The sequence below is a fragment of the Chanodichthys erythropterus genome, chromosome 13, assembly GCF_024489055.1.
Source record: "Chanodichthys erythropterus isolate Z2021 chromosome 13, ASM2448905v1, whole genome shotgun sequence".
NCBI lineage: Eukaryota > Metazoa > Chordata > Actinopteri > Cypriniformes > Xenocyprididae > Chanodichthys > Chanodichthys erythropterus.
In genome coordinates this window covers 43977790-43993376 of record NC_090233.1, presented here as the reverse complement: position 1 = coordinate 43993376, position 15587 = coordinate 43977790, and the positions used below count along the sequence as shown (strand labels likewise).

The 15587-nt window shown below is 39.6% G+C and overlaps 1 protein-coding gene across 1 annotated transcript; it reads right to left on the bottom strand.

The window, feature by feature from the left end:
* Window positions 1-7: 7 nt before the first annotated feature.
* On the bottom strand, window positions 8-14078 carry LOC137034076 (serine-rich adhesin for platelets-like). Its single transcript, XM_067406681.1, has 3 exons — window positions 12869-14078; window positions 237-10751; window positions 8-12 (listed from the first exon to the last, which is right to left on the bottom strand). Exons 1-3 carry the CDS (start codon window positions 14076-14078, stop codon window positions 8-10), a joined length of 11730 nt encoding a protein of 3909 aa, XP_067262782.1.
* Window positions 14079-15587: the final 1509 nt, after the last annotated feature.

Sequence of the window (15587 nt, the reverse complement as noted above, 5' to 3'; positions counted from 1 at the left end):
TAAATGTTCAGTCTGAGCAGAGGAGAACAGAGTCTCTGAAACATCAATAATGGTGGATTCAGATGGTTTTGCTGACAGTTCTTTGTCCTCCGTAACAGTCACTGTGGTTGTTGCTGTATGTGAAGTAACATCTTGACTCGTGACTGTTCTTCCTGTTGAGTGCTCAGTGCTCAGTGATGTTAATGTATGTGCTGTGCTAGTTTCAGTAGAGTCAAGAGATGAAACAGGTTCTCTACTATGTGCCTCAGTTTTCTGATCGTGTGTAACTACAGCATCTGATGAGGTGGGCACTGAGATTTTTTCTGTTGTGTCAGATGTTGTTTTGGTGAGATCTTCATCTGAATTTGTTGTAGTATGAGGTGAGATACTGGTTGTGAAATCTTTACTAAAAATTTCAGAGATGCCATCTCCTGACGCTTCAGACTCTGTTAATGGCAAGCTTGAAAAAAACCTTGATAGTGACAGAACATCTTTGGCAGTTGTCATCTCTGAGGTCATGGTGACAGTGCTTTCAGATAATGTCTTGTCTGAATGTTCAGTCTGAGCAGAGGAGAACAAAGTCTCTGAAACATCAATTATGGTGGACTCAGATGGTTTTGCTGACAGCTCTTTGTCCTCTATCACAGTCACTGTGGTTTTTGCTGTATGTGATGTAATACCTTCACTTATAACTGTTCTTCCTGTTGAGTGCTCAGTGCTCAGTGATGTTAATGTATGTCCTGTGCTAGTTTCAGTAGAGTCAAGAGAGGAAACAGGTTCTCCACTGTGTGCCTCAGTTGTCTGATCTTGTCTAACTTCAGCATCTGATGAGGTGGACACTGAGATTGTTTCTGTTGTTTCAGATGGTGTTTTAGTGAGATCTTTGTCTGATTTTCTTGTAGTATGAAGTGAGGAACTGGTTGTGGAAAAATCTTTGCTAAACATATCAGATGTGTCATCTCCTGATGCTTCAGACTCTGTTAATGGCAAGCTTGAAAAAAAACTTGATAGTGACAAAACATCTTTGGCAGTTGTCATCTCTGAGGTCATTGTGACAGTGCTTTCAGATAATGTCTTGTCTAAATGTTCAGTCTGAGCAGAGGAGAAAAGAGTCTCTGAAACATCAATAATGGTGGATTCAGATGGTTTTGCTGACAGTTCTTTGTCCTCCGTAACAGTCACTGTGGTTGTTGCTGTATGTGAAGTAACATCTTGACTCGTGACTGTTCTTCCTGTTGAGTGCTCAGTGCTCAGTGATGTTAATGTATGTGCTGTGCTAGTTATAGTAGAGTCAAGAGATGAAACAGGTTCTCTACTATGTGCCTCAGTTTTCTGATCTTGTGTAACTACAGCATCTGATGAGGTGGACACTGAGATTTTTTCTGTTGTGTCAGATGGTGTTTTGGTGAGATCTTCATCTGATTTTGTTGTAGTATGAGGTGAGATACTGGTTGTGAAATCTTTACTAAAAATTTCAGAGATGCCATCTCCTGACGCTTCAGACTCTGTTAATGGCAAGCTTGAAAAAAACCTTGATGGTGACAGAACATCTTTGGCAGTTGTCATCTCTGAGGTCATTGTGACATTGCTTTCAGATAATGTCTTGTCTAAATGTTCAGTCTGAGCAGAGGAGAACAAAGTCTCTGAAACATCAATTATGGTGGACTCAGATGGTTTTGCTGACAGCTCTTTGTCCTCTATCACAGTCACTGTGGTTGTTGCTGTATGTGATGTAATACCATCACTTATAACTGTTCTTCCTGTTGAGTGCTCAGTGCTCAGTGATGTTAATGTATGTACTGTGCTAGTTTCAGTAGAGTCAAGAGAGGAAACAGGTTCTCGACTGTGTGCCTCAGTTGTCTGATCTTGTCTAACTTCAGCATCTGATGAGGTGGACACTGAGATTGTTTCTGTTGTTTCAGATGGTGTTTTAGTGAGATCTTCATCTGATTTTCTTGTAGTATGAAGTGAGGAACTGGTTGTGGAAAAATCTTTGCTAAACATATCAGATGTGTCATCTCCTGATGCTTCAGACTCTGTTAATGGCAAGCTTGAAAAAAAACTTGATGGTGACAAAATATCTTTGGCAGTTGTCATCTCTGAGGTCATGGTGACAGTGCTTACAGATAATGTCTTGTCTAAATGTTCAGTCTGAGCAGAGGAGAAAAGAGTCTCTGAAACATCAATGATGGTGGATTCAGATGGTTTTGCTGACAGCTCTTTGTCCTCTATAACAGTCACTGTGGGTGTTGGTTTATGTGACATAATATCTTCAGTTGAGACTGTTTGCCCTTTTGAGTCCACAGTGCTCAATGATGTAAATGTATGCATTGTACTAGTTACAGTAGAATCAAGAGTGGAAACAGGCTCGCCACTATGTGCCTCAGTTGTCTGATCTCTTGTAGCCACTGCATCTGATGAGCTGGACACTAAGATTGTTGTTTTGGTGAGTTCTTGGTCTGATTTGCTTGTGATGTAAAATGAACTTGTCACAAATTCTTTGCTAAAAATATCAGAGGTATCATCTCCTGATGTCTCAGACTCTGTTGATGGCAAGCTTGAAAAAACATGTGACGGTGACAGCACGTCTTTGGCAGTTGTCATCTCTGAGGTCATTGTGACAGTGCTTTCAGATAGTATCTTGTCCAAATGTTCAGTCTGAGCAGAAGAGAACAGAGTCTCATCAAATATGGTAGACTCAGATGGTTTTGCTGAAAGCTCTTTGTCCTCTATCACAGTCGCTGTGGTTGTTGCTCTATGTGATGTAACATCTTGACTTGTGACTGTTCGTCCTGTTGAAATGCCAGTGTTCAATGCTGTAAATGTATGTACAGTACTAGTTAGAGAAGAGTCAAGAGTAGAAACAGGTTCTCTACTATGTGTCTCAGTTGTCTGATCTCTTGTAGCCGCTGTGTCTGACGAGCTGGACAATGAGATTGTTCCTGTGGTTTTGGGGAGTTCTTGGTCTGATTTGCTTGTAGTGTACAATGGGGAGTTTGGTGACAACAGCTTTAAGGCAGTTGTCTTCTCTGAGGTTATAGCAACAGTGCTTTCAGATAATTTCTCTTCTAGATGTTCAGTCTGAGCAGAGGAGAACAGAGTCTCTGAAACATCAATAATGGTGGACTCAGATGGTTTTGATGACAGCTCTTCATCTTCCATAACAGTCACTGTGGTTGTTGCTGTATGTGAAGTAACATCATGACTTGTGACTGTTATTCCTGTTGGGTGCTCAGTGCTCATTGATGTTAATGTATGTCCTGTACTAATTTCAGTAGAGTCAAGAGATGAAACAGGTTCTCTACTGTGTGCCTCAGTTGTCTGATCTTGTGTAACTACAACATCTGACAAGGTGGATGCTGAGATTGTTTCTGTTGTTTCAGATGGTGTTTTAATGAGATCTTTATCTGATTTTCTTGTAGTCTGAAGTGAGGAACTGGTTGTGAAATCTTTGCTAAAAATTTCAGAGGTGTCATCTCCCGATGCTTCAGACTCTGTTAATGGCAAGCTTGAAGAATAATTTGACTGTCTAAGAGCTTCTTTTGTAGTTGTCTTCTGTGAAGTTGTTGTGCTTTCATGTGTTTTTTCATCCGTATATGCTGTGTTTGTTAAAGAAAACAGAGTCTCTGAAACCTCAATGACGGTGGACTCAGATGGTTTTGCTGACAGCACTCTTTCCTCCATAACAGTCGCTGTGGTTATTGCTGAATGTGAAGTAACATCTTGACTTGTGACTGTTCGTCCTGTTGAGATCCCAGTGCTCAATGATGTCAATGTATGTACGGTATTAGTTACAGTAGAGTCAAGAGTGGAAACAGGTTCACTACTATGCGTCTCAGTTGTCTGTTCTCTTGTAGCCACTGTGTCTGTTGAGCTGGACAATGAGATTGTTCCTGTGGTTTTGGTGAGTTCTTTGTCCAATTTGCTTGTGGTGTACAATGAACTTGTTGTTGTGAACTCTTTCCTAAACATATCAGATGTGTCATCTCCTGATGCTTCAGACACTGTAGAGGGCAAGCTTGAAAAAAAACTTGAGAGTGACAAAGCATCTTTGGTAGTTGTCATCTCTGAGGTCATGGTGACAGTGCTTACAGATAATATTTTGTCTAAATGTTCAGTCTGTGCAGATGATAATAGAGTCTTTGAAACATCAATAATGGTGGATTCAGATGGTTTTGCTGACAGCTCTTTGTCCTCCATAACAGTCACTGTGGTTGTTGCTGTATGTGATGTAATACCTTCACTTATAACTGTTCTTCCTGTTGAGTGCTCAGTGCTCAGTGATGTTAATGTATGTGCTGTGCTAGTTACAGTAGAGTCAAGAGAGGAAACAGGTTCTCTACTATGTGCCTCAGTTGTCTGATCTTGTGTAACTACAGCATCTGATGAGGTGGACACTGAGATTGTTTCTGTTGTGTCAGATGGTGTTTTAATGAGATCATCTGACTTTCTTGTAGTATGAAGTGAGGAACTGGTTGTGAAATCTTTGCTAAACATATCAGATGTGTCACCTCCTGATGCTTCAGACTCTGCTGATGGCAAGCTTGAAAAAATACCTGAGGGTGACAGCACATCTTTGGCAGTTGTCATCACTGAGGTCATTGTGACAGTGCTTTCAGATAATATTTTGTCTAAATGTTCAGTCTGTGCAGATGATAACAGAGTCTTTGAAACATCAATAATGGTGGATTCAGATGGTTTTGCTGACAGCTCTTTTTCCTCCATCACAGACGCTGTGGTTGTTGCTGTATGTGATGTAATACCTTCACTTATAACTGTTCTTCCTGTTGAGTGCTCAGTGCTCAGTGATGTTAATGTGTGTACTGTGCTAGTTTCAGTAGAGTCAAGAGATGAAACAGGTTCTCTACTATGTGCCTCAGTTGTCTGATCTTGTCTAACTTCAGCATCTGATGAAGTGGACTCTGAGATTTTTTCTGTTGTTTCAGATGTTTTTTTAGTGAGATCTTCATCTGATTTTCTTGTAGTGTGAAGTGAGGAACTGGTTGTGGAAAAATCTTTGCTAAACATATCAGATGTGTCATCTCCTGATGCTTCAGACTCTGTTAATGGCAAGCTTGAAAAAATACCTGAGGGTGACAGCAGATCTTTGGCAGTTGTTATCTCTGAAGTCAATGTGGCAGTGCTTTCAGATAATGTCTTGTCTAATTGTTCAGTCTGAGCAGAGGAGAAAAGAGTCTCTGAAACATCAATGATGGTGGACTCAGATGGTTTTGCTGACAGCACTCTTTCCTCCATAACAGTCGCTGTGGTTATTGCTGAATGTGAAGTAACATCTTGACTTGTGACTGTTCGTCCTGTTGAGATCCCAGTGCTCAATGATGTCAATGTATGTACGGTATTAGTTACAGTAGAGTCAAGAGTGGAAACAGGTTCACTACTATGCATCTCAGTTGTCTGATCTCTTGTAGCCGCTGTGTCTGTTGAGCTGGACAATGAGATTGTTCCTGTGGTTTTGGCAAGATCTTTGTCTGATTTGCTTGTGATGTACAATGAACTTGTTGTTGTGAACTCTTTGCTAAACATATCAGATGTGTCATCTCCTGATGCTTCAGACTCTGTTAATGGCAAGCTTGAAAAAAAACTTGAGGGTGACAGCAAATCTTTGGCAGTTGTCTTCTCGGAGGTCATTGTGACAGTGCTTTCAGATAATGTCTTGTCTAATAGTTCAGTCTGAGCAGAGGAGAAAAGAGTCTCTGAAATATCAATAATGGTGGACTCAGATGGTTTTGCTGACATCTCTCTTTCCTCCATAATAGTCGCTGTGGTTGTTGCAGGATGTGAAGTAACATCTTGACTTGTGACTGTTCTTCCTATTGAGTGCTCAGTGCTCAGTGATGTTAATGTATGTGCTGTGCTAGTTTCAGTAGAGTCAAGAGAGGAAACAGGTTCTCTACTATGTGCCTCAGTTGTCTGATCTTGTGTAACTACAACATCTGATGAGGTGGACATTGAGATTGTTTCTGTTGTTTCATCTGATTTTATTGTAGTATGAAGTGAGGAACTGGTTGTGAAATCTTTGCTAATCATTTCGGAGGTCTCATCTCCTGATGCATCAGACTCTGTCAATGGCAAGCTTGAAAAAAAACTTGAGGGTGACAAAGCATCTTTGGCAGTTGTCATCTCTGAGGTTATGGTGACAGTGCTTACAGATAATATTTTGTCTAAATGTTCAGTCTGTGTAGATGATAACAGAGTCTTTGAAACATCAATAATGGTGGACTCAGATGGTTTTGCTGACAGCTCTTTGTCCTCCATCACAGATGCTGTGGTTGTTGCTGTATGTGATGTAATACCTTCACTTATAACTGTTCTTCCTGTTGAGTGCTCAGTGCTCAGTGATGTCAATGTATGTACGGTATTAGTTACAGTAGAGTCAAGAGTAGAAACAGGTTCACTACTATGCGTCTCAGTTGTCTGTTCTCTTGTAGCCACTGTGTCTGTTGAGCTGGACAATGAGATTGTTCCTGTGGTTTTGGCAAGTTCTTTGTCTGATTTGCTTGTGGTGTACAATGAACTTGTTGTTGTGAACTCTTTGCTAAACATATCAGATGTGTCATCTCCTGATGCTTCAGACTCTGTTGATGGCAAGCTTGAAAAAAAACTTGAGGGTGACAAAATATCTTTGGCAGTTGTCATCTCTGAGGTCATGGTGACAGTGCTTTCAGATAATATTTTGTCTAAATGTTCAGTCTGTGCAGATGATAACAGAGTCTTTGAAACATCAATAATGGTGGACTCAGATGGTTTTGCTGACAGCTCTTTGTCCTCTATCACAGTCACTGTGGTTGTTGCTGTATGTGATGTAATACCTTCACTTATAACTGTTCCTCCTGTTGATTGCTCAGTGCTCAGTGATGTTAATGTATGTGCTGTGCTAGTTACAGTAGAGTCAAGAGATGAAACATGTTCTCTACTATGTGCCTCAGTTGTCTGATCTTGTGTAACTACAACATCTGATGAGGTGGACACTGAGATTGTTTCAGATGGTGTTTTGGTGAGATCTTCATCTGATTTTCTTGTAGTATGAAGTGAGGAACTGGTTGTGAAATCTTTGCTAAACATATCAGAGGTCTCATCTCCTGATGCTTCAGACTCTGTTAATGGCAAGCTTGAAAAAAAACTTGAGGGTGACAGAACATCTTTGGCAGTAGTCTTCTCGGAGGTCATTGTGAGAGTGCTTTCAGATAATGTCTTGTCTAATTGTTCAGTCTGAGCAGAGGAGAAAAGAGTCTCTGAAACATCAATAATGGTGGACTCAGATGGTTTTGCTGACAGCTCTCTTTCCTCCATAATAGTCGCTGTGGTTGTTGCTGGATGTGAAGTAACATCTTGACTTGTGACTGTTTGTTCTGTTGAGTGCTCAGTGCTCAGTGATGTTAATGTATGTGCTGTGCTAGTTTCAGTAGAGTCAAGAGATGAAACAGGTTCTCTACTATGTGCCTCAGTTGTCTGATCTTGTGTAACTACAGCATCTGATGAGGTGGACACTGAGATTGTTTCTGTTGTTTCATCTGATTTTACTGTAGTATGAAGTGAGGAACTGGTTGTGAAATCTTTGCTAATCATTTCGGAGGTCTCATCTCCTGATGCTTCAGACTCTGTTGATGGCAAGCTTGAAAAAAAACTTGAGGGTGACAAAGCATCTTTGGCAGTTGTCATCTCTGAGGTCATGGTGACAGTGCTTACAGATAATATTTTGTCTAAATGTTCAGTCTGTGCAGATGATAACAGAGTCTTTGAAACATCAATTATGGTGGATTCAGATGGTTTTGCTGACAGCTCTTTGTCCTCCATCACAGTCACTGTGGTTGTTGCTGTATGTGATGTAATACCTTCACTTATAACTGTTCTTCCTGTTGAGTGCTCAGTGCTCAGTGATGTTAATGTATGTGCTGTGCTAGTTACAGTAGAGTCAAGAGATGAAACAGGTTCTCTACTGTGTGCCTCAGTTGTCTGATCTTGTCTAACTACAGCATCTGATGAGGTGGACACTGAGATTGTTTCTGTTGTGTCAGATGGTGTTTTAATGAGATCATCTGACTTTCTTGTAGTATGAAGTGAGGAACTGGTTGTGAAATCTTTGCTAAACATATCAGATGTGTCATATCCTGATGCTTCAGACTCTGCTGATGGCAAGCTTGAAAAAAAACTTGAGGGTGACAGCAAATCTTTGGCAGTTGTCTTCTCGGAGGTCATTGTGACAGTGCTTTCAGATAATGTCTTGTCTAAATGTTCAGTCTGAGCAGAGGAGAACAGAGTCTCTGAAACATCAATTATGGTGGATTCAGATGGTTTTGCTGACAGCTCTTTGTCCTCTATCACAGACGCTGTGGTTGTTGCTGTATGTGATGTAATACCTTCACTTATAACTGTTCTTCCTGTTGATTGCTCAGTGCTCAGTGATGTTAATGTATGTGCTGTGCTAGTTTCAGTAGAGTCAAGAGAGGAAACAGGTTCTCTACTGTGTGTCTCAGTTGTCTGATCTTGTCTAACTACAGCATCTGATGAGGTGGACATTGAGATTGTTTCTGTTGTTTCATCTGATTTTATTGTAGTATGAAGTGAGGAACTGGTTGTGAAATCTTTGCTAATCATTTCGGAGGTCTCATCTCCTGATGCTTCAGACTCTGTTAATGGCAAGCTTGAAAAAAAATTTGATTGTGTAAGAGCTTCTTTGGCAGTTGTCTTCTGTGAAATTGTTGTGGTTTCGTGTGATTTTTCATCCATATATTCTGTTTTTGTTGAAGAGAACAGAAACTCAGAAACATCAATGACGGTGGACTCAGATGGTTTTGCTGACAGCACTTTGTCCTCAATCACAGTCGCTGTGGTTGTTGCTGTATTTGATGTAATATCTTTACTAATGACTGTTGGTCCCATTAAGTACCCAGTGCTTAATGATGTAAATGTATGTGCGGTACTAGTTACAGTAAAGTCAAGAGAGGATAAAGGTTCTCTACTTTGTGCCTCAATTGTCTGGTCTCTTGTAGCCTCGGCATCGGTTGAGCTGGGATGTAATACCTCTTTCACACTTGCTGTTGATTTTTTTGATGTAATATCTTGACTTGTGAATGTTTTTTCTGTTGAGTCCCCAGTACTCAATGGTGTAAATATATGTACTGTGCTAGTTTTAGTAGAGTCAAGAGAGGAAACATGTTCTTTATGTGCCACAGTTGTCTCATCTCTTCTGATCTCAGCATCTGATGTACTGGGCACAGTGGTTGTTTCTGTTGTGTCAGATGCTGTTTTGGTGAGTTCTTGGTATGATTTGCTTGTGGTGTACAATGAGGAACTTGGTGACAACACATTTTTGGCAGTTGTCTTCTCTGAAGTCAATGTGAGAGTGCTTTCAGCTAGTTTCTCATCTAAATGTTCAGTGGAGGAGAACAGAGTGCCTGAAACATCAATGACGGTGGACTCAGGTGGTTTTGCTGACACCTCTTTGTCCTCCACCACAGAAGCTGTGTTTGTTGCTGTATGTGATGTAATATCTTGACTTGTGAATGTTCGTCCTGTTGATTCCCTAGTGCTGAATGTATGTATTGTGCTAGATGAAGTAGAGTCAGGAGAGGAAACAGGTTCTCTACTATGTATCTCAGTTCTCTGATCTCTTGTAGGCTCAGTGTCTGTTGAGCTGGACACTGAGATTGTTTTTGTGGTTTTGTTGAGCTCTTGGACTGATTTGGTCATTGTATTTAATGCAGAACTTATTGTTGTGGTGCTAAACATGTAAGATGTCTCATCTCCTGAAGCTTCTGACTCTGAAGAAAAGTGTGATGGTGAAAGCTCATCTTTTGCTGTGGTCATCTCTAAATTCTTGGTTGATAGTATCATGGATTGTGAAGCTGCCTCTTTCTGCATTTTAACAGTCTCACTCGATGATGGTCTAAGTGTAAATGTTATGTCCAGTTTACTTGTTGTTGTACTCGGTACTTGAGTTGGTAGTGTCAAAGTGAATACTTCAGGTGTCTGAACACTTACGCCTGCCTCATATGTATCCAAGTGGTCCATATGTCCTGAAGTAGACTCTAGGGCAGAAACATCTGTGGATGTTGTCGTTTTAGTCAAAACATCTTTCTGAGTTGTCATTCCCATGACCTGTGTCGTAGCAGCTGTATCTTTGTCTTTGTCTTTTGTTATTGAGCTAGTACTGTGCACTGAAAGAGATATAGATGATTTAGTAGTGTCATCTTGATCCAAAGGAATATTTGTTGATACTGCTGGGTGTACTGCTTTTGCAAAAGGTTGTTTTTCAGTGATGGAGGGTGAAATGCTTGGAATGACAGTTCCTTCAGATATTAGCATCTCCTCTTCACAAATTGCTATAGGAGGTGATGACGGAGTTGATTCTACTACTAATCCTCCTAGCCCAAAATCAATTTCTGGATCAAGGGTTGTGGAAAACAAGGGGGACATCATTGAAGATTCTGACACCAATGATTCATGTGGTGTTTTGCCAGCCTCCACTAATGAACTATCAAATTCAAATGTTGTTTCTGTTTGTTCACTTAAGTTATTTTCTCCAAGGGAATCACTTCCAAATGTGTCTCCTCTAACTTCTTCTGCCACATCTTTAGGATGAAGTGTCACTTCAAGCTTGCCATTTATGAAGCTGACTGTTGGGGTCATGGACATGTCTGGAGAGGACAAAAAATCCCCACTTGACACAACAGTCTCCCGATCATCAGGTATCTCAGGAATCTGGGGAATATGAGGACGTTGTTCTCCATAATGGATCAGGCTTTGATTAACTGTTAAAAGGGAGAAAATCAAAGAAACATTGAACTGAAATTCAACACAGGTAATCTATTATCATCAAACCTCAAGGCTTGATGATATATATATATATATATATATATATATATATATATATATATATATATATATATATATATATATATATATATATATATATATATATATATATAAAAGGCTTATATACTACCTAAGTTATATACTGGATCCTTACAACCAACAACACAATTGACCTTTTCTTTGCATGCACACTAACAGACCTCACAACAACTGATCCTGTTAACAAAATGTCCTTGTTGTGACTGTAATCAGAGCCCAGAGAAAGACAGACATCCGTTTCCTTCTTGACTTAGTAAACATGACTGGCTGCCACAAACTAAAGCCCTACATATCAACCAGATCTACCATTTTATCTTACAGGAACATTGGCCATATAATTTAAACATCCCACACAGCTACTGATATACTTTTCAAGGTTGGAAAAGGACCAATATTTACCACAATCCAAACTTTCCAGATTAGTAGCTGATGTTGGGAACACCTGCAGGGATAGAGGTTAATGTCTGCAGACACCTGGTTAAGCCAACAGGAGTCTGGACTGACAGAAAAAAACCTTTCTCATTTGTTTGCCTATAGCCAAACTTTTAGACACAGGGGAATGGTCAAACTCAAAGTTCCCAGCATCATTTTATGCATCTGTTAAAACAAGCTGGAGCATGCTCAAAATGGACAGCAGTGTGTAGGGCTGAAAGCAAGCACAAATGTGCTTTTGTACCTAAATCATTACCTCACTGGTCTAAGCATCCTGGGTAATGTCCTGAATTCATTAGTTTAATCTTTGTGTCATAATATTTTGACATAAAATGTGTAATATATCATTATTACACCCATGCTTTCCTTTGGTCTTATGCTTATTTCTTACAAGCAAACAAGTAGGCCAACAGAAGAATGCAATGCTCACATTCTCTTTACTAGCACTTACTTAGCCCTCTCTATACAGATGAGACTCTGCTGTAGAGATGACATCAGCCATGTTGTAGTGTCCAGACATCAGTGCACTAACAGAACTCTATGTTTATGATGGTAAGGGTCCAAAGCCTCGTTCTGCCAAGCCTGCAGTCACTGACAGGAATTGCTGGGAGAACAGATTTGCTAGGGCATCCCCTAATAAACAGCTCTCTAAACTAAATGGATCCACATCATCTGTACTGAAAACATGCCAGATGGAGGCAAACAGTCTGTCATTAACAGATCAGACCGACCAACTTATGCTTCACCAGTGGTGTAGTGTAGGTAATGGTTTCTGCCCTTGAGCTTCAAAATTGCTCAATTTTAAATTCATCCCAGCATGTTTTGATAGTGCCAAGTACTTGGAGCTTGACAAAATTAAGGATTTTGGGTACTGCTAAATGCCTCTCTATATACATTTTCAATGTATAGAGCCAAACTTTTTAGGACCCTGGACAGCACTGTTAAGGGCCACACCAAGGATGATAACTATAACAATAATTATGAAGATTTAATAATCATTAATTCTATAAGACTAGAGAAGTCCACAACCCAGCTATATAGGTAACAACACAGAGGAATAGTATTGTTGGAATCAATGTTTTTTGTTTTTCAGCTGATGAATGATAAAATCATTGGCAGCCAATCAGAATCTACCTGACTTTAAAAAGCTTGAGCATTTAAATCACTAGACAGCATAAGTGCAGCATGTGCATATAATAAACAGAACTTTATTGTCCATTGCTGTGGACGGCAATAAACTGTTCTTTGTCTGATGTTGAAATTAAACCACAATTACTGTATAGTGGTAAATGATGATCATTAATCTTTATGTGCTGCTAAAATACACTATAGTTTTTTGGAGAAAATAAACAGGCAATGAACATTATCAGACAATGAACTGATAATAAATGAAAACCGCTGAGGATGAGAACAATTATCATTTTTCATGTTTATCTTTTTATAAGATAGTTCTGGAAACAAGGCAGCCTTGCACATCTATTTTTTTTTTTTTAAACATGATCAATGAAATGGAAAGACCATTTCAAGCTACTTTTAGAAAGCATGTGAAAACCACAGAGAAAGAAAAGCAAAGAAATCATACCTAGGTCATCAGAATAAGTGGTGGTGTGCATGGCCTCTGTTAGTGTCTCTTTGGGTGCCTCTGAAGGGCGTGAAGCAGCTTCTTCATGTGATGTTTCATGGTCAGTAATTGAAGGTGTTGTTTTCGCTGCTCCAGCAGCAACTGTGGCTGAACTAGATGTAGTGAAACTTGGTGACTTTGTAACATGGTCAGTTAATTCAACAATTTCACTTTCTGAATAGCTGGGGAATGTTTGAGACACTTTTTGTGTAGATTTGGAGGTTCCTGTAGATGTTTCTCTAGGTTGTGAGCTTTGCATAAAAACCATGGATGTAACTGTAGAACCAGTGACGGTAACTCCACTGGAGGTTTCTAAAAGTTCAGCTTCTGAGCTGGTGGATCTTTGAGTAGACAGAGGTGGAGGGTCCGCCATAACAACACCAACACCAGTCTCATCTTCATACTCAGAGAAAACAGTAGACTTAGCACTCTCAAGAAAAGTAGCCTCTGTTGCCAATGAGAAGGATGACTGTGATTCAGCTTCATCTTTACCAGTACTGGTCTCACTAGCTGAGTGAGTCAGATTCTGGGTTGGTAATTTATCATGATCACTTTCGGTAATGGATTCGCTAAGTGAAGTCGATTCACTTTTGTCTCCAGATTCTACAGTGTTTGCTAATGTTACTAAAGAGGCCTCTGGTTCTAAAACTGTTATAAAACTCTTGTCTGTTGTAATATCAACCAGGATAGATTCCTCTGTTTTCCCAACTGCAAACATCGGTTTTGTGCTTAGTGAGGCTGAAAGTAAAACATCAGGCAGAATGGTCCTCACTTCAATGATACTCTTATCCTCTAGTTCCTCCACTGGTTCTTCCGTGGCTGTGGGAGCTGTGGTAGTAAGTTCTTCACGGACCACATCTCCACGAACTTTTGCTTCATCATCAGCCTTCTCAGTGCCAAAATCACTAATATCAAATTCAGGAAGTTTTGTTGTGGGTAAGCTTTCCTCAGATTTCACACTGACTGCTGCTGCATATGGTGTGTTGACGGTTTCTAGTTTATCAGGAACGTGGCTTGTCTTTGGTGGTGCCATGCTTGTAGAAAACATAGAAGGGGCGTCAGTAGGAGACAGGTCATCATCAGAGGTGGCCTGTGATGCATGAGAGGGACTGGCTTCAGAAGTCTGGCCTCTGGTGGTCTCTGTGGCAAAGAATGCAGTTGTGGGCTCCATAGTTGTACCACTCTGGATTGTGACATCCACCCAGGAGGACTGGTTGAATAAAAGCATAGAGGGGCCTATAGGGCAAGAAAGAAAAAAAGTCACAATATTTACCCAATATTTTGATTTTTTGAATTATAGACTTCACTCAAACATGAGCAGAAGAGTACATTTAAAAGATTAGTCCACTTTTAAATAAACTTTTCCTGATAATTTACTCACCCCCATGTCATCCAAGATGTACATGTCTTTCTTTCTTCAGTCAAAAAGAAATTATAGTTTTTGATGAAAACATTCCAGGATTTTTTCCATATAGTAGACTTCAACGGGCACCAAACAGTTGAAGGTCAAAATTAGTTTCACTGCAGCTTCAAATTGTTCTACACGATCCCAGATGAAATAAGGGTCTTATCTAGTGAAACCATTGCTCATTTTCTGAAAAGAATTGAAAATTATATTAGTTTTAACCATAAATGCTCATCTTGAACTAGCTCTCTTCTTCTTCTCTATTAGAATTCCGGCAGTGTAGACACTGCTAAGTGTATTACTGCCCCCCACAGGTCAAAGTTTGAACTAATTTTACATACTAGCATATTGCATATAAAAATGAGTTCAAAACTTTGACCTGTGGAGGGCAGTAACACACTTAGCAGTGTCTACACTGCAGGAATTCTAATAGAGAAGAAGAAGAGAGCTAGATCAAGATGAGCATTTATGGTTAAAACTTATATTAATTTTTTATTTATTTATTTTATTTTTATTTTTTTTAAGAAAATGAGCGATGGTTTCACTAGATAAGACCCTTATTTCTCATCTGGGATCATGTAGAACAATTTGAAGCTGCAGTGAAACTAATTTTGACCTTCAACTGTTTGGTGCACATTGAAGTCTACTATATGGAAAAAAATTCTGGAAGGTTTTCATCAAAAACTTTAATTTCTTTTTGACTGAAAAAAGAAAGACATGGACATCTTGGATGATATAGGGGTGAGCAAATTATCAGGAAAAGTTTATTTAAAAGTGGACTAATCGTTTAATCAAAATACTTTGAAACATAAAATAAACAATAAAAATGCCTATCAAAATGCACTACCTTTCAAACTTGTTGGACTATTTTGAAGTTGGAGGAGAGTTTTTCGCCCTACCACATTAATTCCGCCAACATGACCTTTCCAACGTGATTGCGTAATGGGTGGCGCACTGTAGAGCAGTGCAAGATGAGTATTTGTGGTTAAAAAGTATACAAATCTTTATTATTTTTTAGAAAATGACCGATCGTTTAACTGGATAAGACCCTTATTCCTTGGCTGGGATCATGTAGAGCCCTTTGAGGCTGCACTGAAAGTGCAATTTGGATCTTCAACCTGTTAGTAGCCGTTGAAGTCCACTAGAGAATAATCCTCAAAAACCTTAATTTCTTTTTGACTGAAGAGAGAAAGACATAAACATCTTGGATGACATGGCGGTGAGAAAATTATCAGGAAGTCTGAATTCTGAATTGAACTTATCCTTTAAATGAAT